We start from the raw sequence: 27999 nt of genomic DNA, 5'->3' as shown, positions 1-27999 counted from the left end.
TCAATGAAATCCTACAACGATTTTCAACCGTCCTTCACTCAAATTTCAGGACGCAGCCACACGGTACGGCACATAGCAGCAGCACTGCCCGGAACGAGTCGAGCATACCTTTCACTGGGTGGATGCATGAAACATGATGCAAAGTAAACGTCAGCCAGCCAGCCAGCAGTCAATTCAGTTCATGCCGCCTGCGCTAGTGTGTGTGCAATCGCGTGCAGCACCACTGCTGAGAGGGTGTCAAACTTGTCTACAGCAGCGAGATCGGGCGAGAAGAAAAATACCGAAAAAGAAGAGTGGCGAGTTTTCCAGCAGCAGGACGGGCGCGATTTGTGCAAACTAATTTGTGCAAAATCACCACTGAAAGTTGTAAAAATTATCAATGAAATCCGCTTTGTCACGGCTGCAGTCGGTGGAGTGTTCGATTGGTTAAATAGTTTCCACAAAAACGCGACCGACTAGCCGCCTGGACTGCTGCGATTGGAAAAGTGCTTTCCTCGGTTCTACAGTGAAGTGAGACTCCCATCTTTTTTTCCCCCTGCTGGTAGATTTTCGGGCGGATGGAAAATCGCTAGTGTGAGTGTAGATACAGGAAAACAGTGAAAAGCGGATAATTATTGCTTATGAAAAATTCTTTGCAAATTTCCTATTTCGAGATCATTGCAATGCCCCAGGCCAATGCATTGGCTAGAAAAGAAAGAGTACAGTGATAGTGTGGAAAATCGGATGGAGCATAGGGAGATAGGGAGCTCAAATTTTGAATGGAACATGCGAGTGGGGTGTAGGTGGTAACAGACGTTCACAATCAATGCAGCATCCGGTTTGACAAAGTAAAATGAAAAGCTACAGCTTTCGAGTCAAGAACAAGTTCATGTTGATAACACACAGCACAGGGAGAATCAGAAATCCAGAGCGCTAGCCAGCCTCTACAGTCTAGGTGCAGTGGTAGCAAGCTAAATTGCTTCGATCCGTGCGAGAATAATCCAATCAATTGTGTCTGTTTCATGTAATTGCCGTGGGAAAGGCACGCAGTAAATCTGTCTGAAAAGCACTTTAACCGCAACTGATTTTGCTGCGCAGGCTGGTGACTCGTAACAACGGAAAGTATTTTTGCTGTGAATGTAAATTTTGCAATCATTTAATATGTACGCTTAGTAGACGGTTGAAGTCATCAATACATGAGAAATAGTAAACTTTAAGTTCTACTATCATTTTAACTCAATCGAATGTTCCATTCAAAAAATGAGCATCATTTGATTTGTGACTCTTGAATGAAGAGTTTCACAAATCCGTGATTATCAAGTGCTAAAACCAGAATGTAAAGGAAAACATCTGTTTACTTAGTGAAGTCTTTAACATAAATATAGAGTCGTTGCTGTTTGGAAATACAAGCCGAAGGTGGCAGCGTGTAGCGAAAAGTTGAAAATAAAATCACCTAATATAAACAAGAGAACCTGCGTTGCAAGCAAGCGAGCGTGTGAGCGAGTGGGAAACTAGCAAAGCCAGCTAATAGCGTTGCATATGGAGAGATAAGACCAGTGTGTGGTGTGTGTCAAAGAAGTGTTTTCTCCCCATCGAAGCGTCTCTTAGAGAGTGTTTTCAGCAGCTCGGAACGCACTGCCATTAATCGGGCGAGACTAATCTGCGCACGCGATTAGCCGGCAGGGGAGACGGAGGAACGGACAGAACCATATTTGGACGGAACGCCGGCTAGGCAGGAAAGCGAGCACAGCGCACACAGCACAACACGGTCACAATGGGCTGCACATCGTCGGCTGAGGAACGCGCTGCCATCGCTCGTTCGAAGCAGATCGAGCGCAATCTTAAGGAGGATGGCATCCAGGCGGCGAAGGATATCAAACTGCTGCTGCTCGGTGAGTAGAATATTTTATGCATTTTTTTCTAGTCATTTTTACAACAGCTTAACATCATAAAGAAATATATTCAATGTTAAAGTCTTGAAAGAAATGTATTACGCTTGCTTATGATTTTTTAAATATTGCGGAGCTTCCACCTATTTAAACTCCCACGCAAAAATTATTAGCGTGGTTATTTTCTGCGTATCCTACACAGGTATGCAATTTAGCAATTTAAACCACCAGTTTATCGTCAATACACACACCCCCTCTGCACCCCTCTTTACTTGACAAGCATATTTTCAATGTATTGGCAAGTACAGGATAATTATTATTAGAATATGAATTTGCGTAGGACTCGTAAAATTGCTGCAATCCAGAACATTAAAGCCAGACATGTTTTCAGCGACAACTTCAGCGAATTTAAACAAAATGTCTATAAAATTAATATTGTAAAAAAAATAACTGACAGTTTATTAATTTGACTTTTAAATTAATTAATAAGTCTGAAAGAAAACTTTAACTAAATTTCAAATAAAATTGATAAAATCAACTTGAACCGAAGCAGGAACATAATTGTGACAAAATGACTAGCCGGTTTCCATACAAAAAATGCCTCCCAACCTAATTACGTTTTGGAATGATTCAAATAAAGTACTTGTCCTGGGGAGCATTTTGGCAAATTGGTAAATATATTGTCGTTGAACTGAAAAAAAACGAGAAATGATAATGGAAGAAAAATAAAAAGTAGTAAGAAAATGTCCTGATAGTAAGAGGTATTCTATTACACACATGGTCGATGGCATTAATTAAATGAGTGAAAAAAAAATCACGATTAAATTCCGACAAAAGTTCGAAAACAGACACTGATGAAGCGTGCAAGTCGTAGCCCAAGCAACAATGTGAGTTTTATTATACTCTTATTGCGGGTTTCAAGACCAATTTTGGTCTTAAATGCCATCATAAGAACGTAATAAAACCCAAATTGTTACTCGGGAGGTGAAATAGTGGAATTTATTCGTGAAAAAGTTTTTTTTTTCATTTAATTTTCTTATTTCACTAAGACGCTCAACGACTTTAGTCGATGACATTGATGTTATCCGATAAACCTAGACCACATGAGACTTCGTAATGACGGCAACGCTGCTCCTTCGAGTGCTATGTTAAATAGTAAGTTTATTAGTCCGCTGCACTTTACTGCAAACAATTTAACATATCTCATCCACTATCTAGATGCTTGACGTAGAACAGTCAAGGGTCAGTTTCGTTGGAAAAATCGTGTTGCTTTACTAAATCTAACGCTGCTTTCAAATCAATAAACAGAGGCTACATTTGAAAGTTGAATTTTCGAAATTCGTTATGGGTTTGTCGCAAGATAACATTTGGTCCGCTGTAGAGTGTCTCGCTCGAAAACTGCATTGTTATTCGCCAACAAAGAATTTATGTAATGGTATCTGTCTGTGAAGCAGAATGCGGGAGAGAATAAACGGACGCGAGTTATACCTTGAAAATTGGTGCATTGATGTATGGTGCATTGGTCCCTTTTTCTTTCGGATGGCTTAATCTTTTTTAAACATCTCATCAAAATGTTGTTTCCAGCGCCCGGTCATCTCTGATTTTTCGGTAATTAGGTTTCCCTCCTTGTTATTGAACACTTTAGGAGAGGTTCGCATCAATAGCCTGAGCATAGTTGACTAGGCTACGCCGCCATTAGCTTTTAGGTCTGCCTCTTTAGCACTTCCTGCGTTTTCAGTTGAGTGTCTTCTTGCAGATTCTGCTCGCACCTCTCCTCGAAATATGAAAAAACCACCACCATTTATCCGCCAGATAGAGCTGGTCGACGTTCGAGTTCCGAATTGGAAATAACCCGAATAACGTATTCAGTTGTTTCCGCTGAACCGCACCACGTCTCACAGGTAATAGAACGAATTTCACGTTTAAATTGAAAATTATTGTAAGGGTCGGTAACGTGATCTGATCGCCGAATATTCCAAAAGTCGAAAAAATCACTGCTGGCCTTCCTGATTCGTGTGTCTTTCTTTCATATTGCCATTGGAAGAACAAGAGAAGGTCGTTGGCTAAGTCGAGACCATTTAATTGTTACATTGTCAAAGAGTTCCAGTGTTATCCTCGGTTAGGTTTACTATCAATGCCTCTAATTTAAACTTCGTCGATAACGACGGAACAGTAGCGGTGAAAGTACGCGTCCCAAGTAGCACGCTCCTATCACATTTGATTGAAATAACATGTTTACGACTCGTATTAGTCATATATCAGTCACTACAACAACTTTATAACAACCGTGTTGGTAGGCACTCTGTCTTATTCCTGCTGTAACACTTTTAATAAGGTCCGAGAGGCCGTCATGTAGCACTTTGCACGAAACCGCTTAACCCATTTCCTCCCAGCGTTGCGAAAACGCAACGCACTTTTATTCGTTTCTAGAGAAGACCCGGTTGAAGATATCAACTTGGACCCTGAGAAACAAAAAAAGATTGGAAAAAAATCTAATCGACCTGTTTTTGCTCAAAGGTCAGATGTTACATGTAACATAATTACAGCTATGACAAAACAACAGGTTTTGCTATTTTTCAGACAGTTAAGGAAAAATGCTCATAAAACTCGATTTTACCTCTATTAACGCCTGACCTATCAATCAGTGTTAGTAAGAATCGGATGCTTGCCAAAAAAAACTTTGTTTCATAATTTTGATTATTTTTGTAATTTTCAGATAGGTTTGAAGCTTTGCGTTGCGAAAACGCAACGCTAGGAAGTAACGATATTCAAAATTTGCAACGGGAATGTTTGTTTTCGTTCGTTCGCTGCGGTGTTTCATTTGATGTCGTTGCTTTTTAGTAAACAAATGAATGTAAATCTTATCTTTTGCTTATTTAAAATATCCCGGAAACATTATAAAAGTTTACATAACATAGAGTTCGCTGCTTTAAACACTGATGGCAGATGGAGAAGCCGTTGTGATAAGAGCGTAATAAAATTGTTAAAGTACCTTTGCCTCCGGAATATCTGGAGGAATTGAGTGATGGCAACGACAGTTTCATGGACCCAAATTTAATGTTACAACCTTTCCGGAACTTGTTGGTAGGCATTTAATTATCTGCGATGACATGCATTTAGCATTCAAACTGCATACTATGCGTCTAGTGCAAAGATGGTCTCCAACCCAAATGTTTTGATATCTATCATAAAACATAACATGTAATACTCTAAGCCGTTCATTTAATCTTTATTAATACTCAAAATCACAAAAAAAATTCCAAATTTGATTTAACGGTAAAAAAATGTGAAGCATTTTTATGCATAATAATGCAGGTATGCAAAAACGGTATACCCTTAATGCCCAGCGTTGCGTTTTCGCAACGTAGCGTTGCGGGACACAGGGTCAAAATTAAAAATACATGTCAGTGGTTTTTTCTTAGTTGACCGAAAAGAGAATTTTCCTGAAAGTTTCAACTTTCTATCCCTGCTGGGAAAAGTCTGGGGCTTAATGGGTTAATACTGAACGACGGTGAGATAGACTGACGTAAAAACAGGAACTCCACTACGTCTTAGAACTGTAGCCCGTCGTAATACGGGTAATCTGAAGTACTGGGAAAGCAGCATTGCCGTGCGGTAGAAAGGTAGATGAGCTTTGCGGTGGTGTGGATGTTAGATTTCGCCGAGTGTTTGAAAAATTAAAAAGAAATCGAACACAAAAAGCCGTCGAACGGCTGTTCGACGCGGTGAGCCAAAACCAAGAGCCAAATTTTGAATTTGCATTATTTATCTTTTGTACTCTCCTCACTTGCTTGTAAAGCTGGTCCACCTATTTTACTCCTGACTGCGCTATTCTGTCTAACAAAGGATACTTAATTAATTTCACTAAGCTAAAGACATTCTCACTCTTAGCACAAACGTCATTTAAAAACGCGAAACACAAAAACACACACTCCGACTTCTTCGACTATTCAAATAAAAATGATCGAGCCGAGATTTGGAAGACCCTCAGATAGGAACGAGATTTTTAAATTTGAAGGTAGGAATTTCGTAACGAACTTCTGCGACCAATTCAAACGCGAACAAATCTCTCTTTTTCCCTTTGGTTTTATGCATTTAACCATTTCATTTCCCACAGTTTATTGAACTTACTTCGGGGGTAATTTAAAGAAGAACATGGCAAGTAAGCCCATGCTTCGTGCTTCGAAATTTGACTTTTGCGAACAGCGAATGAGCGGCTCTAATCTAATCTAATTATCTAATCTCACAGCCAATTCTGGAAGGCATCCTGGAAAATGACGATTACTTGAATCAATCATTTTTCTTGTCAACGGCCAGGCCAACTGCGCAGCATGTACCGCAGAGAGAATTCCAAGGAATCAAGTGGAACCAGAAAAAATACCTAATTTCATTAAACTCCAAGGGGAAGGCAGAGAGCGTTAACCTCCCGTACCAAACGCTTCCCATATACATACATAGAAAATGATTTATTCACAGTCGTTGGGAGTATCTTTGCTAATAAAGGTTAAGTGATACTCCGGACCATCAGGGATTAACTAATGGCATTTAGACCACAAGCCAGGCTGCAATAGACCAAGGATATAGCGCCTTATTTCGCTCTCTAAAAATAGATTAGTTTGCCAAAAAAAATAGTTTAAATCATGTAATACTTAAAAATAAAGTCGTGTGGTTTAATGGTTGCCTAAAACTACATTTGTAAGGTTAGGAACTGAAAACCGCACGACCCCGCACCTCCTAGCTGGGCTACTCAATTATACAAATTGAAGTATTTCCAGGTATGGCCACGTGGAGGCGCTAGGTAAGGGCTTGGGATGGCTAGAGCTATGTTGGGCGCTTTTTTCTAGTTGCCTTCCCCATTTCATACCCACAGCGAATGAGTGGCTCTAAGAAGGAGAAAACTCGGCCAATTTGTACGCAAGATGTATTGCGTATGAGTAGCTAACTAGTCATAATTTCAACTAGTGGCACATGCACTAATTGGTAAACTTATCCAAACTACAGAAACAATTCGACGTAATGAACCTGATTGCTACAGTGCGCCACAGAAGTTTTCGTCATTTAACGGGTGGCAACTAGAATTTTTCGCGGCCCTTATGCTCAACAACAAACGAGCTCAGAGTGAAATGAGAGTATGTATGTGTTAACTCTCTCTCTCTCTCCTCTTTCTGTTAATATTTTTTGTTTTGTTTCTGCTTGCCCAGTTTTGCTAAAAATGGCATCGAAACAAGAAGCATTTCGGGAGCGCGTTGTACACTTCTACGAACTGCAACAGAAATCTCGGCAAAAAGTATACGGTACAACATTTAAAAAGCAAATATGTTGCGGCTTCGACTGTTGATGCGATTTCTTGTTTGGGTTGGTTTATGGGGGACATTTTTTACAAGCGTTATTTCCGAGTATTTTTGATCGCGAACTTTGAAACCCTGTTTAGGCTAAATAGTTTGCTAATATTATCTGTGTTTCATTCTAAGTGCATATGAATAAATATGTTATTTTCATCATTCTTTTGAATTTAGGTCACCAGTTTCTATAGATATAAAAAAATTTCACAAACGAACATTTTTGGTTTTTGGCCCAATCTCACCCCCGTGGCACAATCTCACCCCGGATGGCGGTAGTCTGATCCATACATAATCGGCTGGCACGGAATCCAGTTTACTACTGCCGGAGCGTAGCGTTGATCTTCTCCTGGATTCGATGAAAGATCACCTTTCAGAGTACTTTAAAAGAGATACAGAGCAACTTGCCTAGTTTCCACAGAGCGGTCGTAGCTCCTACAAATCAAAAGGTTCCCTTTCTTGGTGATTTTTACCAAGATGTCTTTATCCAGTTCACCGAAAATGTTACTGTTTCCCAGATATTGCTGAAAAGCTGTAGCAACATTTACCGTGATAATACTTATTACTTTTGCCTGCCGTATCAAGAATTCCTCTCCACTGTACTCGGTCCTGGGCTACATGTCGCCAATTCGTTAAGCGTCTCGACACACACAAATCGGCTTCAACCTGGTCGAGCTAGCAACGAGGCACGTGGTGCCCCTCAATTCCTGGTGCCGGTGGGGTTCTTCAAGAGAACGGGGTTCACTGCAAAGTCGTCTGACTTCCTTGGCACGTGGCCGGCCTACTGTAGTATCCCAACTTCAGGCAGGTGTACGATAGGAATCTCTACAAGTAGTGCTTGCAGCTCGTGCTTCATACGTCTACGCCACTCTACGCTATCTATTTGTATTTCGCCAAAAATAATCCGCAGCACCTTTAGTTTAAATTAGGCAAGTGCACGTATGGCTTCCGTAAGCAAAATTATTGTCTCATGTCCATAGAGGACTACCGGTATGATTAGCGTTTTGAAGTTCGTCAGGTCTGTACGACGACGTATGCTCCTTAACCCTACTAGCACGGTTGTTACAAAGTAGTTGTGGTAACCGAATTATGACTATTTTCAGTCCTAATCCGGTTGCTACAACTTAATCGACCTAAAGTGTGCTACTAGGGAGTCGAAGTGTCTTGCTGAGGGAAACGTAAGCTCGACATCCAATTTGAATGCGTCGTTGAATCACCTTACCAGTATTATTGCCGGCGGTAACCAGAGATCTCAAATTTATGAACTCATCGGCCACTTCCAGTTCATTGCCGTCAGTAGTCACTGTCTGTGGTAGGCAAATGCTGTTTTCTCTCGAGTCTCTTCCTACCATATATTTGGTTTTCGACGTATTGATTTGTAACCTTACCTTTCTAGCCTCCGTTTTTGGTCTGACGTGGATTGCCTCCGCCGTCCAAAGTTTTATAGTAATGAGGCGGAGGTCGTCTGCAAAGGTAGTAGTTGGTTATTCTTGCTGAAGATCTTTCCTCTCGTTTCGCTGTCCGCTCGTCGAATCACACCTTCAACGAAGATGTTGAATTACGTACAGGACAGTCCATCCTCCTGCTGTAGCTTTCTGCATTCTTCAAAGGGACTCGAGAGTGCCACGAAAACACGCATGTAACACATCACTCGCTCCAGAGTAGCTTTTATCAGCCGCGTCAGTTTGTCCGGAAAACCGTACTCGTGCATCAATTGCCACAGCTGTTCGCGCTCGACTGTTTCGTAGGCTGCCTCGAAATCCACGAAAATATGATGTATGGGCATATTGTAGTCCCGACATTTTTTGAGGATTTGTCAGACAGTAAAAACTTGCTCCATATAGCCCACCGTGAATCCTTGAAATCTTTAAAATTATCGCCATTGAAATGTCCCTCGCAGAACTGCACCCACCTGTCAATCACCTCGCGCTCGCTTGTGACCAGGTTTTCCTCCTCGTCCCGACACATATCAGATTTCGGTGAGTGTTTTTTACGAGATTAATTCACCTTCTCATAGAACTTACGCGTCTCATTGGCCCGGGATAGTCGATCCAGTTCTTCACGATCTGTGTCCTCCCTCCTTCTGGTGCTTTTTCCTCTTCAAGATCGTGGTCAACTCATTCTGTGCTCGTCGAGATTTGGCCAAATTCTCCCTAATACCAATGCTTGAATAGCTCTTTTTTTATCACTTGTTGGCATTCCCCGTCAAACCAATCATTTCGTGCACTCGAGGTTTCCTTATGTAGCACCGCGGTTGCGGCCTCATCGACGCCCGAGCGTATCCTATTCCATCCGTCTTCGGGGGTCGAAGCACCTTGCTCCACATCCATAGACGAAGGTAGAGCTTCATCCAGTACTAATTGCCGAATGTTTAACCGAAGAGGGCGGTTTTATCGCGTAGTATAAATCGTCGATAGTTTTAAGCGCACATGTACTGTGCTACTAGGTATTGGTCCGAGTCGAGCCCCTTGGATCTCGGTTAGTCCTAGTGTTTGGAGCTACGGCGGCTAAATTTCTCTTGCCAATCGAGGCAAACTGTCTTGCTGGGCAAGGATCTGTCGGTAAATCTGTGGCTACATTCCGCAATTCTGAATTTTGCAAGATTGAATAGAAAGCTTTCATTTCGATCTGGTCCATGGCCTGGGCGCCACTGGGTTAATCGTACTGAATTAAAGTAACTTATAAGTAAAATGGGTGGTTTCAATCCTTATCCGTGTAGCAATTATAAATTACTAACTTTAGCAAACTTTCCAGCATAATATTCAAAAAAAAAGAAAAGATTTGGACTTTTTCAATCTTGTAGGGAATTTAAAAAGCCGGAATTTTTCCGAAATCGACATGGAAAAGCGGGAGAAATCCAGGAATTTGAAATCACCAATTGAGTTGCCACCCTTCGGTATCACACACATATATCGCACCGTTTTTGCATCACAAGGATTACTTGCAGCAAACTGTCGCACTACCGAATGTATTCAAATATCCGCTCTGCTTAAAGCAAGAGTGAAACCTCGTTACCAAACCTTTATGCTGTAATAATGTTAATTTTCTGCCCCGTTGTAGGTATGTATAAAATCGGCTAGAACATTTGATGCTACCCGTTTGGAGTGGCCAATAATGATCGAAACGCACAGATAAGACCAATCTAATTATAACATGTGGCACCCTGTATATAGGCATGGCCGTTATCTGTGCCTACAGCAAGAGCATGTCCTCGAACGGCAAATAAGTGCCACCGGTTTTTGGCGTATCTTATATTGATCGTGTTTTATTGCCTCCAACCCATTTTCCGCTACCGCAGTGGTTCGATTGTTGGATGGAATGGAACACACCGGAAAGCAGATTAAAACGCTCAAATTGATGCACCGATGGAGATAAGTTCGAGGGAAGCGCTTTGCTGCTAGAATTCGATGGAACCGGTAATGTGCACGCAGAATTATCGTCCCCGACAGTAACGAGTAGCGAATAGTTAGATGTGACATAAAATTTGTTACTCTTGTTCGTCCTGCCAACCAACCACACGACAACCGCATGCATCCTTTTACGGTGTGGTGCGCAATGGAGCTTATCGGTTTATGGAAGTTGAATTACTGTGTACGGTTTTCCTGTAGCAACTGGTGTCTTTCTCAACCAACACATATCTTGCAAGAATACGTACGTACAATAGGACAACATGGAGCGAGCACCACCGAAGCAGGTGATGAAAATCGTTATGGAAGGCTGCCAATGTAAACTGCATAATGCTGGTCGGATTGGGTAGACTATCAACATGCTGCTGCGCATAGATTATAAGTTATAGTTATGCTATACATATTGCAATCGTCGGTCGGTCTGCATTGAATGTCTTATCGGAGGCAGTTTAGAAACAATACATCAAGAGAAACTCACCCAGGGGTTTCTTACTGAACAATACGGCGTCGGTTACTATTCAGTCCTGGGCTTGGGTGGGAAGAACGGTGTGACCAGGGTAAGGGTTCTCAGTTGTTCCAACATCGTATTGATTCAACCATCGAAATCCGGCGTTTCCATATGGCATTTATCGGATTCCACACTACTGGTAGAAGTGCCATCAAACTACGGAAGCCAAAATTGAACGTGAATGGCACTTTACCAAGGAAACACAATATGCTAGGACCCGATGATGGAATATGCCGTGGATGCACTAGGATTCGGGTTTGCAGCAAGCAAGAATCGCACATTCGAAACAGCACTCTGAATTATAAATTAGATCCGATGTGTCCATGCAATATGGGAAGTTGGGTTTTCGAAAATGGTATGCAACAGGTTCCGTTGTGTGCTTTGCAATCAGTCATTCTGGTTTGTAATGATACTGTTGCATACCTGTTCTCGGTCGGATCGGAATCGGAATCGTTTGCTGCGCTAGGTTGTATATTAATTTTTATGATGCTATTTACGGTACGAACCGTACCGAATTGATTAGTTCGGTCGAATTGTTGTTATTCGATTCGTTAATAAATTTCTGTACCAATCTAATTTGAATCGAAAAATGCTAGTGAACACAGAACATCACAAAACTAGTCTACTATAAACTATAACAGTCAGAGTATGAATATTCAAATCAAAAGAGAAGATATCGTGTTTCATAAGAGAAATCATATTTCAATTTATTCATCGTTGTGCAAATGTAATATTTCACATTCCATGCAACACATAATAAGCGGCTTCCTTGACCAAGTCACGAAGGGGAACCACTTGCAGCAGGCAAGCGGAAAACAGTGCATTCACTAGACCACATTTGCTGGCAAACTTTGAAGTCTGCAGCAAATTTTGCACACACGTCACAGTTTCGCTGTGAATGATGCTCAGGTTACCATACTGGGCGTACAGATTGTGGAACAGAACACCTCCGGTGTTGCTGTAAAATCCGGCTTGCAGCGTAAATACGTACAAAAGGCAGTGCGCTTCCTGAATTTCCCGAAAATCCTCGGTCTGCAGACGTTCCAGTGCCGTACGTGGAATTCCACTGATAGACATACTCTTTATCATAATACTTTTCAACTGTGGTGCTCGATAGGTTACAAATTGCACATTCTTCGTCAAATCTCCGTACTCACGGTAGAAACACTGGAATGTTACATAGGCAGTATCGACTTTGCATTGCTTCTGGTTATCTCCGAGGCAGAGATTAGTTCTCATTTCAAACATACCTTCGTAGGACGAAGGAAGAAAGAACCGTTCCAAAGCTGACCGCTTAAGTCCCATTGCATCATCCCAAGTATGCAATAAGATCATAGTACAACGCACTAGACTTTCGGTTTGCACAGTGCAAGGGAACTTTTCCTGAACTATTTGATGAACCTCTTCCTCCGAGAACTGCAGTAGTTGTCCACATTCCTGCACTCCTCGTTCAAATCTTTTGAATACTGTCTGATGTTGCAGCAAACCTTGAGAGGTAGAAAAGAAAACTAAAGTTAGAATTAGCCTGTTAAGTTCCATGGCGTTTGACAGCCTTTAGGTAACTGAAGTATATGAAACAATAATAGCTGTTGGTTGGACGTGACTTCTTTAGAACTAGGAAGTGACTCCACTTAAAAGTTTTATTTGTGAATGAGTATTTCTTCTTCCGGTTTCAAACCACTTGGGCGCATCTTGCGCTAATCAAAATGAAACATATAAGTTTATTTTATTTCCCACTTATATTATCAACCGAGAAAGTGCAATCACAAGTGGGATGTTTAACTGTTTTCAATAATTGGATCACAGTTGAATTGCTGCTTCCATCAGATTCCTCCATGTTGTCGCACTGCTGCTGTCTACAACGTAATTCGTACCAACAACGGACATTCATGTGCTGTCCCCAATTCGGCTCTCCGGCAGCCAACGATAATCCCCCTCTGCAGAATAACGGCGGGGTTTGACACACTCAGCGCACTAACTGCTAACCGTAGCCATAGGTATGTAATTCTCGTGTTTTTTTTTGACGCGGCCACAGAACAGCGGTTCACGCGATTAGCAAATCAGTTTGGCGTTTTGTGATTTTGTTTCTAGCTTTTTAGCGTACTAAGCTGATTCTTTATTCATGCACTTATTTTTAGTTTATCGAGCTGGTTTTATTCTTGCACGCGGAATATCGTGTTATACGAACACAGTTTGTTCACTATTCAGTATCAGCTAAATGACGAATTTTGTTAAAAAAATACTGCATCAATTCATTAGCATTGAAACGCTATTATTCGGATTCTTTTTCGCTTTTTTACTGAGTTTAACCGCTTTTCGTTGTGATAAGTTAGATTTACTGTAACAGAGATAACCGGGAAAAAAATGCCTAAATGTACCTTCAATGTTAAGTAATTATAAGGCATCTTGTCAGGGTCTTGGTTTGTCTGTAACCTTGGCTCTTGTATAATAAAGGAACACCCATAACTTTCATAGTAATATATCGATATAAACCCCCTTTAGTGCATTACGTAACTTATGAATGGTCCTTAGATAATTTTCTTGTGTATTTTTGGGCGGATTTTATTTACAAGCGGCTTATGTAAATTATATAGACTTTCATATAAATATTTGCCCATAATCTAAGATAATTTTTGGGTAGGAATTTTTGTTGTAGTTCTACAATCGACAGAGAGGCGGTAGAAGAAAGTAATGAAACAAAGGTGTTGATAGTGTTTGAACAGAATGAGACAAGGTGTGAAATGGACAAAAATGGAAAATTTGGTAAGGGAGATTCATTAAAGCAATGCTAAAAAAGTTGTCTTGCGTAGCGTTCCTCTTCATCCTCGAGCTGGGCGATTGGCTCGATCAGCGGATTCACGTCAGCTCACTTCAAGCCTTGTCCCATTCTGTTTGGATACTATCAAAACCTTTATTTCATTACTTTTTTCTACCATCCCCTCCGTCAATTGTAAAAACTACCATTATAAAAAACTACGTATATCTCGCGAAACATGTGAGAAGAGCCTATGTGCAAATGAGAGATTCTTTTCGTGTCTCTTCTCTTGCGTTTATCACGGTGACATAAATGCATTCCAATGCAATTTTTCTTCACCAATAGCAAGCTAAAAATGCCACTTAAGTAACAATTCTAAAGCCACTTGGTTTTACTTGAATTTTATAAAGGTTTTATTGGGGTATTAATCATTAGCTTCGGTTTTATTGAGGTATTGTGCAATACCAAGAGAGTACGAGTAAACCACAATAAAACTGTTAATAAAGCAAATTTCTTGTGGTTACCACGTTAAAAGTTGTTGGCTGCACTACGTCTCTTATAAACTTACCGTAAGTGTGGCGTAGCAATACAAAATGGCGTACCAATCAAAATTAATCTTATCGCGGTTGCTTAATGCTTATCAAACCGCAAGAAATATGTTAGTTTTATAGATCTATTAAAACGGTAACACCCTGACCAGTTTTTTGACGTAGGACTACGTCTTACGGCAAGTTTTGAGATAGACTGTCATTTTTTCATCATACCTGTTCCTCACGGCGAGTTTGAGAAGGTTTTTAAATCTTTTAGCTCTATTAACGCCAATAGGCCCAGCCGTTGTTGAATTTCATACAAAGAAATGCGAACTTTTTATCCCGTTGTTTTGTCACAAACAGCAATTAAATTTTGTGTAGAAACCGTAAATAACGCAGTAACGCAACGCAAAGCGAATTTTTTTTTGTGTATATCACAGTTTTGCTGATATTTTTCACTCGGGTTTTTACCTACCCGTCAGTCTGTTCGAGGAGATCAATGTGGTTCATGCCGAGTTTAATGTAATAAAAGATTAGGTGCTGCATGCAAAGTTAAATGTTACTAGGTAAAAGTGTGATTTAACGTTAACGGGGTTTTTGCAATATCGATATAACTATCGATATCCGGCCTAAATATCGATGGCAATATCGCGGAGGGTCCAAATATCGATATTGCTGATATCGATATTTTTTTCAGGATATCAACAACACTAGATTAAACCTAGTCCAATTTGATGTCTGTGTTAGGGAAGTGTTCCAGAAAAATGACAAGCTCGTTGTCCCAACAGAACGCAAATTCTTTACTGCGAGATTATTTTAAACCTCGGCGAATTTGATATCTGTGTTGGAAAAATGTGCTACAGCTGTAGTGTTCGGTTATAATACGACTCTGTGAATACGCATGCTTGCCGTTTCATTAGAAGTGCAGTGAAAAGATGTGCTGCTGATAAAATAGGATTGAATTGGTAAAATCCCTTCAACCTTTAATTTCAGTAAGGTAGCAGGAAAGCAATAGTTTGTGTTCTTGATTTTGTTAAATTGTTTTCAAATGCACAATCTTTTAAGAATTGAACGTATGCAATGTTACTACTTTGATAAATGTTACATACAACGCATGTAGCATGTATATATGTTGCATGTAGCATGTATACATGAAGAATCGAATGATTACAAGCATGAATACATGCTACTATCATTATAAAGAGACTTACGTAGTCCTGCGTCACCTATATATGCGTTCGTGTCTTGTACACAACCCCTCTGATTTTTTTGCTGCTATTATGAACAGTACTAAAGTTCAACACCTTAATCATTTTTTATGCAAGGCCATATTGCCATATTCCAGTATTTTGTTTTGGGTCGCAAACAAAAATTCATCAAAGCAGTGTTTTGCAGAAAGAAACTTATTATGTTACTCAGATGATTTTCCTACAAATTGAGATTGACTAAGTGAATTGTTTTTATTTTGTTAAAACAACCAGTTTTCGAAAATTGCAAAATTTCAGTGGCGCGTTGATTTTTTCTACCTAAAATATCAATATGCACGATAAAGTTTAACGAACGAAGACTGCTCAAAATTCATTTTTTGTTCTATGGGATATTTTATTATGATCGTTCAAATCGTTCAGAATGATCTGACAGTAAAACTTTAACTTTTCTGCTCACGGATAAATTTTCAGGTTAACAAAACTGGCCGTACTGATTTAGCTTTGCCCAAAGCGAAAAGCTTTATTAGATTATGGCGGTGGCTGTCAAGCAGCGAAAGTTTAATCGGTTTTATTGCTGCTTTCGGCAGAGCGTGATGCGACTACTTGAGCTTATAACCTGATTCTCATAGAGGTTATGAAAACATTCTGAGGAGTTCTGAGGCCACTTGGTCCGAAAGTAGCTAGTAGAAAGTTCAGGTGGAGCTCATAGTTTTATTAGCGGTTTTATGAAATTGGCCAGGAAAATCATTATTTGAACGTAATAAAACTTGAAATTGTTGCTTGGGCAGCAGCCGCTTTATGCAAAATTAATCCTTTCAAGTGCATTTGCATCGCCGTGATAAGCGGAACTTGCACATAGACCCTTTTCACATGTTGCTCTAGATATAAAATGCAACAGACTATTATGCTTGTGTAACTATTAAGTAAATGTCATTGCTTCTTCTTCTTCTTCAGTATAGAGCCGGGGTGGCTCGTGATGTTTCAAGCAATCGTCTCCATTCAACTCGGTCTTGGGCCACTCGTCGCCAATCTCCTAGTCGTCTCAGAAGTCGCAAATCGCTTTCGACCTGGTCGAGCCATCGTGCACGTTGGGCCCCCCGTTCCCGGAGCCGGTGGGGTTGTTGAAGAGGACTATTTTCGTCGCACTGTCGTCCGGCATCCTTACGACGTGTCCGGCCCATCGTAGCCTGCTAACTTTCGCTAGATATACTATGGGAGTCTCCCCAAGCAGTGCCTGTAGCTCGTGATTCATACGCCTACGCCACTCTCCGCTTTCAGTTTGCACTCCGCCAAATATCGTCAGAGCACTTGCATGTGAACATCGAATATTAAATATAGGTTTTAACCTGACATCTGTACATCGTTGTATCACGTATATTTAAACACCAATTTTGAACGCCTTCTTTTTCGGGTTCACAAAAATTCTGCCCTGGGTAAAAGAGTATTCGTGAGGTGCTTACACCAGCTGTAGTTTAGATTACATGCATTAGTTTCAGCTCTGTACAAAGCTGTGATTCTTATCACGAAAATATGGCGTCCTGTTAGGGACCTGGTTTTGATTACAGACAGAATAAGAGACTTACAGTTATGAAGTTATGATGATTTTAAGCAAAAATCTTACAGTAGTTTTATATTTTTTCTAACATTTTACCATCGACAGGTGTCTTACAACAGGTAAATAATTTTGCAATAGGGAAAATGTCGTTCGCCCCGCTATTTTCATCGTAAGATGCCCGACTCGTAAATCTGATCCGCTGACCGTCACTTTTACTGGGTACACGACATCTGGAATACGTATTTTGGGCATAAATGTATTAGCCATAATGGAAGAATTACATAAATTTCCCTAACCTAAAAATTTAATATAACGAAGAGTCAAGTCAATTGGCATAATGTTGTTTAGCATAACGCAACCGTAAAGGACCATTTAACATAAGTGACATTTGGCATAAGTCCTCCAAATTCATTTCATGACCAATGACTGGTAGATCATTGAACAGAATCTGTTGAAAAAAGGGTTAGAATATAATTTTTCATAGATGGTTCAGGGAGAGACAACTGCAGGCTGCGAATGTTGCCCGCCACCCGCCAACGAAGACCGCCACAGAAATTACCTCTGTAGAGGCTTATCCGTTTTACTAGGTTTACTGAGTACGAGTTGTTTTTACATTGATTCGTCTCTTGCTAATAACGAAGCATTGTCCATAACTGCCTCTTGTAAACAAGTACTGAACAACAAAATAGCATAGCATTATGACGTTGCACTCATCGTAGATGGCACAAGTACTAAACAACAAAATCTGGCTAAATTATCAATTAGGCCAAAAAATCGATCTGCCATATGAATTTTATGTCAAAAGTCTATTATGTCAAATGGAATTTTGCAAAATGGCGTTATACCAAAATGATTCTTTGATGCGCGAATAGTCGAGACTCCGCCTGAGTCGTCCGCATTGACCAAATCTCATACCTGTTTCTATGCGTTCTGATTCAGGGTCAGGAAATCAAGAGAATCTGTCGTTTCTGCTTCAACGTTTCTAGCAGCAGCCTCTACTGCTTTCTTCGGTGCTTGCAAGTTCGGATGACGCCTGTCTCGGTAGCGGAAAGCTGCACGTCATGAACGTATAGATACGCCTTTAGCTTTTTCTTCGTAAGGTATGGGTATAAAAACCTCATTCCAGTGATCCAAGTGTTCAACTCACTTCATGATCCTTCGTCCTCTTCGTAAACTGCTCTGCGAAGTTCATTCTTTTTGGAACGCAACGTCACTCCGACAGATTTGTATGGGCAAGTATTTCATCAATACGACGAAGGTCTACAAGCTCCATGTATCCATATTCTTGCTCGTCCAGAAGAAATGGTCTCCACTGGATGAACGTCTCGCTAACGCGGAAGCTGTCCTGGCCTGTAATACTGTCTCACAACTGATATTTGCTCCGGGGAAAACACTGTCATTCAGCTGTCCAGGAAATCAATAAGCAGTGAATCAGCCATTTACCGTGAACCCCCACTTATATGAAGAACATCTTATTCAGATTAGGGAGTTCATTTTCACATGCGAGCATGGCGAGCGCCCTATAAATTTATTGTTTGGCTTTGACGAATACAAACGTTATGAAAGCGCATTAAATATGCGCGAATTCTGAGCTTCCGGATTGTAGAAGACAGGAAATTGGCTCGGCAATTCTGTCTGAAACGGTCTATTTTGGGTGCTGGAGAGCGATAAGTTTCATATGAGCTATATTGCCAAAGCTGCTAGGCACGAGGAAACATGTGACGTTCTTTTACTTTTTTCCAATTTGCCCGGATAATATGTTACATGTTGGTTATAAAGCAGGATAGAATGCTGTTATTTTAATTACTAATGGCACCAACCCTACTCAGCATCTTTGGCTCGAGCAGCACGTTCCTCACAATCATGTTACCAACCCTACTAGCACAGTTGTTACAAACCAGTTGTGGCAACCGAATTATGACTAATTTTACTCGTAAATAAGTTTCTGCCACCTTAAGTGCGTAAAATGTGCTGCTTGGGAAGTTTACATCAAAACGCAAAGAAAATTTTGCTACAAAAAATTTTATTTAGAACTCACTTTTTGTCAGTAATCAGCTACAAATAAGCATTGTCAACATCTTATAGTGTTGACAATGCTTATTTGTAGCAGATTACTGACAAAAAGTGAGTTCTAAATAAATTTTTTATAGCGAAATCTTCTTTGCGTTTTGTTGTAAACTTGGACTTAGCAGAAAAGTAGCCGTATATGTTGGCAAAATGATTTTAAGTGAATTAAATACTTATTGACTTGCCTTTAAGTTGCACTAATAATGCTTATTGCCCTAATTCGTAATGGCTTTGTGACAAATCCTCGATAAATTTCGGGAATTCAACTTGCAGACTCACCATTTGTTTATCGACTTCAAGGGGGCGTACGATTTCGTTAAACGACATGAGCTGTGGCAGATTAAGCTTGAACATGGTTTTCCAACACAACTGAGGAATTCGATAAGCGGATTGCCACCGAAAAAGTAAGTAATGCTTATTGGTTACCTTGGTAGCGTACACCGGACAGTTCTTCTACCACAGCTTGAATGCCTTTAGCTCCTTTGCTTGCCGTGGGCCTGGTATGCAGTCTGAGCTCTACTATTTAATTTATTCTAGCGTCTGGGAAGTAAATCTGGGAAATTATAATTAATTCAATTGCCTGCTGTATGATCTTCCAACAAATTTACGCTCAACAACAAAGAGAGTAGATCACTATGGCACAGCTCAACCCAGTTCAGCTAATAGTTATAGGGAAACGAAAGTTTGTTAATAAGCTCATTCAACAGCATCGGATTGTTGAGATGATCTGACAGATGGGCAGCCTCAAAATGGTCAGAAAGTTGCTTCACCGTGATTCCAAACTGAATAAAAGAGTATTTCGGGTTGTAAGCTATCATCAAAAGTATCTTCAAAAGCTTCTCTAGTTTTTCTTAATATCTAGCATGTAGGGAGATCATCGATGACATGTGGAGTCAGACTTCAGATAATGGAGTAACTAGTTGACTTCTAACAGTTTTAAGTCCGCTACTCCGTAGACTGTTTTACACCCGGTTCAGGTTGTCAAACTTTAAGAAACCACACGCGCACGTAGACTACTCGTAGCTGCTTTTGAAAATTGACCACAGCTCTGGTTCTTGCTTGATGATGGGTAGGTTCATGAAGACAACTTGTCTAGCCGCTATCTGTACCTTGAACAAACTTTTTCCTGCACCGCAAGCTCGCAATGTATTGTAGAGTTAAAAAGTCTAAATTACTCCGTTCTGTGTTGGCATGTTTTAACCCATCAGAATTCCAGTCACCAGCACATCGAATTACAACTTGACTTAGGAGCTTCTGATTTGTTAAATTCCATGGCAAGAGCAGATTATTTACCTAAAATAATTAGGCAATCAGTAAGGCATGTGGTACTCACTGAGTATCTGAGTAGGCAGAAACTTAAGCTGTTCCTATACGGCTGTTTAATCCTTTCAATGCATTTTTGAATCTGGAAAAACTCGTATGATTAATAAAAATGTGAGCAATCTGTCTTTCTCCAGTGTTAAGATGAGTAGTTCCATTCTCAATTTAAACTAGGTAGTTTGACTAAATCACCTTTTTCAAGCTTATGAATAATCTTCGTTCATCAAAATGAAAATAAAACATGCAAGTAATTAATTTGCCATTCATTTGAAAATATTTGAACTGATTCTTTGAGCGCTTCAGTAACGTTGTATGCACACACGCTGTTAGCAATTGATATCATGCGCGCGCCTTGCATCGTCCGGTGAATCTCGGATTTGCATGCGGTATAGTATTTCCCCTAACGGATCGCAAGAGACAGATGTTGAAAATGACACCATTATGAATTTGAATAGACGGTGTCATTGTTCTTGTAGCAGTGTAACTAGCACTTACTAATCTAACCTTAATATCTGAGAATTAATGTATGCCGCACCGTTCAGTCGCGAACAGTGCGTGCCTTCGGTTAGGTTTCGGAAGTCTGCTGTTTGCAACCGCTTGCCGTCGGCGTCGCCGACATTGCACCAACAGCACCGCTCGCTGTCCCATTCTACAGTCACAGTTCAATCAACCAAGGGCCACCCCAAAAACTATTCCACACACCGGAAGCCCGATGAGGGGAACTCGTACATACTGTGTAGTAAATTAGACAGTGTGAGATCAGCGTTCGTGCAGTCAACTCTTGCTCATTCGATTTTCTAGCTTTGCAAGCTCACTTTCGCCTGTCGAAAACTGAATGATTTTCACCAGGCCCTACTCACGCACCGTTTAATCGTCGATGACGGTGATGGTGTTTGACTAGTAATTTGTTGACTGAATTCTCAACTACCGCCTTCTCAGGTTTCACGCGGTAGCACTAGAGAGATTGTAGTTCTTTTGTCGACTGTTCATCATCATCATCATCATCTCTCTATCGCTCCTATGTGGTGGCTCTTTCTCGACTCAAACGAGACATGCGCTTGGATCGGCTTGGTAGCGCTCGAGTGAATCCGTAATCGGTTGCTCAGTGAAGTTTTTTGAGCGACGTTGTTGCGTTCCCCACGTGGAAGGAGGAACTAAATTTACTGTGAAGGTTGTGCTGTGCTGCGCCGCGTCGCTCAACAGTGGTTGCGGTTTGCAGTGCCGGAGGTGAAAATTGAGCCGCAGTCACTGTTAGTGAACCGCAGTCTCTCCGGATGATTGGCACCGGACATCGGATAGCGGTTACATCCTACGGATCGAGCCGGGGCTTGAAACTTTATCCTTGCATGCACGCGCGCATTAAGCTGAACTGTGCAGTGCAGTGCAGTTTCGCTGTTAGCTAACTTTAGTAATTTCTTTCTTACACACAAATTTCGAAATAGTTTGGAAATCGGGTTTTCAGTAACAACCGTCCATGTTCATTATCTCCGGGCTGGTTTGGTATGTCATGGCAGATAGCCAAAAAAATTTAAATAGTTTTGTGAACAAATCGACAAATGTAAAATTAACGTGTTCAACTATTCCATCCTAGAGGTGGGAACAGGTTTTATTGTTGTGTAATTGTTTTGTGTTGAGAAACAGTATTGTAACTGTTTGCTGCTCAAACAGTTTAACAGTAACTTGAAGGTCAATGATATATTTATTGGAGGTGGTAGGTTATTGATTATGAGATTCCAAAAATCTGCGAGCGTCATAAAAAGCGGTTAGATTTTGTGCATTCATAAAACTGTCATTTCTCAACCAATTCGAAAGAAATAACTTTAGAAATTCTGGGTATGACACCGCTAATAACTTAGCATGTGTGATGACTATAAGACGATTTAACTTTGGGTGGACAATTGGTGTAAGAAAAATTGCCCCAAATACGAACTTATTACAGGGTGGCAACTACCTGGGAAAACCTGGAAATGTCAGGGAATCTGAAACCTAGAGAAACCTGGAATAATCAGGGAATTTTTAACAAAATCAGGAAATTTTTTAAACAACCTCAATGATCGATTCATTGAGTAGTCAAAAACACTTGCAAATAGATAAAGAAGTACGGCACACAAGCGATAGATTGGGTTATCGATAATTAGCTCAGTGTTTTGCAAAGGGCCTTATTCTGCGAGGCAAGTGAAGTGATATAACAAATTTAGTTTGCACTCACTTTGCGCGTTTCGTTTGGCGTTAGTCAAGTCGAATCGAATGACATTGAAGTTTCAGGATGGACATTTTGTGGCATGTGACACCATTCGCAAAACATCGAAATAAATGCCAGTGGCACCGCAGCGAAATTCGGTTTTCGAGAAAAATATTGGAGAAATTCCACTGACTCACGGCAGTACATAAACTTGTCATACTTTTGTAACAAATTGTAACCGAAATGCGGGTGTAGCGACCCTACCTTCCACATTACGAATTTTTGGCTCTATCTTGGACCCGGAAGAGTAAATCCCGATCAATCCATGCAAAGTGAAATAAACCGCGTTAGTCAGAAAGTAGAACAGCTACTAGTAGTAAAGCAAAATTAAAAATTAGCTCAATTAAACTGCTTTTTTGCATGGCTTATGGCTCGAAGAACGAAAATTAAACATACGAACATTTCCGCGTGGCTGGCAGGAAAAGCACCACGGCGGGTTCGAGAGCTAGCCGCAATATGCACTAAAATTCCGCTTGCGCCTGAGTTTGTGAATAAACTTGCGCGGGAAAAAAAACGGGAAAGGAGTGTAATTTGCTGGTCGGCAGAATAAGAAAAAGTGATTGAAGAATTCGCTTAGGGAAATAGAGTAGGTGGGGAAATTTTTCTTAATACCTCGTAGATTGATAAACAATTCAAATATCAATGATCGAAACACATTTTCAGTTAAAATTATATCGCAATATGAAACCTCGAATTTTATTAAACACCGGGAAAAACCAGAAAAAATCAGGGAATTTGGTTTTTCGAATCCAGTTGCCACCCTGTATTAGTCTATAGTGACGGTAAAAGGCGGAACGTGGAATCGGTTTCGGAGCGCAAACCAGCTAGGTAACCAGCAAACATTACCAATGCAATTTAACTGCAAGCCAATAAGCATTTAAGTCACCTTAAATGCTGCTTAAAAACTACTTTGGTAAAATATACAGCTGGTTTAGTCCTAATCCTTTTATATTGTTGATAATGTTTAATTGCAGCTGATTACTGACAACAAGAATTAGAATACCAATAAGCGATTGTTTTATTGCTAATGCTAATACTTTTTGGTTACGTGGACAAAAGCAACGAAGTCCGTAGATGGTCTTATATGTGTGTTAAGAATCATGAAAAAGTTCTTAAAGTACAGTTTAATCAACATTTACGCAATGACAACCGACAAATTCGATGATGATATGGCTACTTCTGCGACAGACTCGTGCGGATCTTCGGAGAGTCTTCAAACCACGACGTGAATAGCCACCTCTAGCACACACTTTCCACATCCGTATATTCGGAAACACATCTAGAGACATCCAAATGGAGACTTTACTCCCAGATCGATCGTATCCTGCCTGATTAACGGTCGACTTCTTTTAGATGTTCTCGATGCACGGTTTTTGAGACAGTGGGGATAGCAGGAACAGGGTAAGAATCATGAGCTGCTTAAGCAGTGGAGCCAACAACACAGAAGGAGGTCGAAAAATGGCACGGCTACTGGGAAGGACGGTATCTTGGCAGAACTTCTGAAAGCGGAGAACGAGCATACGACTGTACGCAGCAATCCATCGGATCATTGTCAGCATCTGAACGGAAGAACAAATGGCCAAGTAGTGATTGGCATTAGATGGTTTCATTTGCTCGTTTCCCGACACGTGTGTTGAAACTATCGTGGCATAACATTGTTCAGCTCTGCCTGTAACGTGCTCTCTCGTATCCTGTTCTGTAAACAGATTCCATTAGGGGAATTCTTCATCGGCAACTACCAAGCTGGTATTCGTGGGGGTTGCTCCACCGACGAATAAGATGTGTACCCTGCGTCAATTACTGGACGAGTTCCAGGAGTACAACTGGCAGACTCCTCGTTTGTTTGTTGATTTTAAAGCGTCGTATGATTCAGTTAACCTCGAGGTATGATGCTGGCTCAAGCCAGTCGTAGTATGTTCGAAACCCGACTGGGCGAGGCTGTTAGAGTCAATAGGATCGTAGTAACTGGCCCTGCAATTGTCCGGTACTCAAACAGCTGGCTGCGAAATCTGCCGTATAAAAACAGAAGGTCAAGTTTCTCGGCTTGCTGAGGCTGACGGTAGAATATGGTACGCCGCTTGGTGGGCCAAAATCATGCGTCAGAATGGCGTGTGAGACCTTAGCCACTTTCGCGATGTTGGATGAACTAAAGCAAAGGGATGCATTTTATATGATATTCAACACTGCCTTATTGATTGGAAAAGAGAGAAAAGGTGGAAAGTAGCGAGACTACCATCACGAGATCTCATATGCTTCTTCGTTTCGTGGATGACGTCAATATCATCAGGAGCAACCACAAAACAGTGGAAGTGGCAAAATAAAAAGTGGAGTGCAGCGTATACGCATGAACCACCAGGGTATTTTCTGTAACCTGCACTGCATTTTTTTTTGCTAGAAACGTTATCCGTTATCCAGGTACCAGTGCTAGTGATTTAACCATTTTTAATTCTACCACCAGTGGTGTCTCTAACTATAGCCATCCATGGCGAGGCTGACTAAAAAAGGCAAAGCAAAACCTAGCTGCTACATTCCGTTATCAAAACTTGACCTTCTGTTTTTATACAACAGACTTCGCAGCCAGCTGTTAGAGTGCAGGACAATTGCAGGGCCAGTTGCTACGATCCTATTGACTCGAACATCCTCTCCCGGTCGAGATTCGAACATAGGACGACTGGCTTATTAGGCCAGCGTTATACCTCGACGCCAACTGGGAGGCGAAGCTGACTACTACATTTAAAAAAGCAGGTGATAAAGGGCCTGAGAATAAACCCACGAATACGATATAGACGCTTTTATTTCGAATGGCCTGATTCTACCTAGATTTCTGTCGCTTGTCGAAGCAGACTCGGTAACTTTGCGGCTACACAGCCTTCCGAACGCTGATATAGTGAAGGTAGTACAATGTGACAGGCTACGATGAGCTGGGCATGTGGACAGAATGCCGGACGAAAGACGAGTCAAAACTGTATCGAGTAGAGAACCACGAAGAGATAGCATTCAGAATCCGAAGAGCTCCGGCAAGCAGAACTTGCACCCGGCGGATGTGCGCAGTCGAGAGTGATGTTCGTTCAGCTGCTATTCGAGGGGACTGCAGAACGGTAATCCAGGACCGACAGCGCTTGAAGACCATACTTCGTTCGCCGAAGGATCGATTAAAGACTGCGGCCACAGAAATAATCCCCATTTAAAGTTTCCAGTAGATTGAGATCCACCGCTGGAGAGCCGATCAACGGCGAATAAACAGCCTAACTATCATAGTCCAGTAGTTATCTAAGCAAGTGCGTTAAGCACAATAGCCCCTCCCTGAAGTGATACCGATAAGGTGGTGCCAGGGGGGATTGAGGTTGGAGACTCGAGTAGGGTTTTAGTGGGTCGGGATCCTCACGCCCCATTAGGGGGGTCGGGATACCTAAACCCCACTCCCTGAGTTGTCTTCTCAGGTGTCTGATAGTACCGTATCTTCTAAGGTGCTCAGCAGATTTCCCAACTCGTAAAAAAGGAGATTGAGATCCAGTGTTAAAGCAGGCCATTCTTGTAATGATATGAAACGAAACGGGATAAATTCTAGGGACACCACTTATGTGTCGCTTTTCTTTTGACTGATGGAAGGAGTAGAATCCAGCTGAGAGCAGTAGTTTCCTATAGTAATTAGTTTTACAACTTAAATTAATATATAATTTTTAAAGCATGTTCCATATGACACATTCCAGCGTTACGGGACACAATTAGCAACCATTTTTACTGTACAAATTTGCATTTGTTTCACCAAATTTTTGCCAAATAGCTTGTAAAATTGGTGACTAAAGGGGACTTTAGTTTCCAGTTGTATGCCAGGGATTTGGTTCAATGTGAACTTATTTGCGGGGTGGGCATGGTGTCCCGTAACGTTGGAATGTATCATATGGTAATGGTTATTTTTTTTTCCGCTTCGATGAAAATTAGCGAAAGTTTGGTATTCTGTGAAATTCTACCCAAAACCATCATTCATTCATTAATTCATCATATTGCCCCCCGGATGCTGTCTGTTTCACGCCGACGCACAGGGGTCTAAAACCAAAAATATGTCGCATTAGAGTTTTGAGCGGGATAACTTGGCGTCTAAATGTACACGATTAACAATAGTATCAGTGATTGTGACGACTTGCAACTCCCGGAGCAGACGCGATAGGCAAAATAATATTAAACTATGTTATGGAAATCGAATAACACATATCAAAATTTGGTATTTGGCTGACATAGTTGGTCGAATAACAAAACATAATACTGAAGTTTTTGGAGCGTCCTAAAAGAATACGAAACCTGAAATTAAATAAAAAAGAAAACTTTCATTTTTAATTTTTATTTTTTTTTATTTTTATTTATTTAATTTTATTCAAAAAACATCAGAATTCTGCTCGTTCAAAATGAAAAGAATAACTACTTGTGTTTTTTGAATAACAAAGCACTAACATGACTATTTCCAGCGTTTGGAATAACACATTTAAGTATTTCTATGGTATTTAGCATATGAGATATTAAAAAGTTATTTAATAAAATATATCGAATATCATTTTAAAGTCACAATAAGATACTATAACAGAATCAGTTTTTAAATTCATCTTACTACTACTGCACAGTGGGGATTTTTTAGAAAATAAAAGTCCTTTATCTCTATATCTCAAAATACCGCTGGGCCAGAATTAATCTTTTGATGACAAAAGAAAGATATTTCTATAAGGATTCCAATGGTGTGATGTTTGTTTACGGCACGCATCTGTTTCCAGCAGTTTTTGCCAAAAGAAGGGCATTCTACCCTCGACATGAAGAGATGTAAAAGTACATATTTTCGGATTCCGCTGAGATAAAAATGATCTTTTTTCGCCATAAATAAGCTATCATCAAGAGGAATCCGACGACATGGTATTTGTTTACGACTCACGGTTGCGTCTTGATGTTTTGGCCAAATAAACGGCATTTGACCCTAGTTTTAACAAAGATTACCAATAAAAGTGAATATCTCTGGATTCCGCTGGGATAAATGAACTCTTTTTTCACCAAAAGAAAGTTACTTTTATATACTTTCGAACAGTTTGGTGTTTGGTCACAGCATTTGTTTGTATTTTGTAGTGTCAAATGAAGATCATGCTATATTAATTTGGTCACGTTAACTGAGAAAATTAGGGTAAAATGACTAATTTTGCCGCGATCAAATACCCTGCCA

At 40.6% G+C, this 27999-nt stretch overlaps 1 protein-coding gene across 4 annotated transcripts in view; it reads left to right on the top strand.

The window, feature by feature from the left end:
• The first annotated feature begins 320 nt into the window (after window positions 1-320).
• LOC128738118 (G protein alpha o subunit) overlaps window positions 321-27999 on the top strand; it is a 175058-nt gene continuing 147379 nt past the window's right edge. Inside the window, exons 1-2 of one of the 4 annotated variants that reach the window (XM_053832988.1) lie at window positions 321-510; window positions 1365-1871. In XM_053832988.1, the coding sequence (XP_053688963.1) occupies window positions 1754-1871 (118 nt within the window). In that variant the 5' untranslated portion in view covers window positions 321-510; window positions 1365-1753. Of the gene's footprint in view, window positions 574-1300; window positions 1872-27999 lie in introns of all 4 variants that reach the window. The other 3 variants (XM_053832986.1, XM_053832984.1, XM_053832987.1) reach the window with 3 other exon arrangements.

Source organism: Sabethes cyaneus, chromosome 2 (genome assembly GCF_943734655.1).
Source record: "Sabethes cyaneus chromosome 2, idSabCyanKW18_F2, whole genome shotgun sequence".
NCBI classification, from domain to species: domain Eukaryota; kingdom Metazoa; phylum Arthropoda; class Insecta; order Diptera; family Culicidae; genus Sabethes; species Sabethes cyaneus.
The sequence above is the reverse complement of the archived record's forward strand: the minus strand, read 5'-3'. Positions and strand labels throughout refer to the sequence as shown.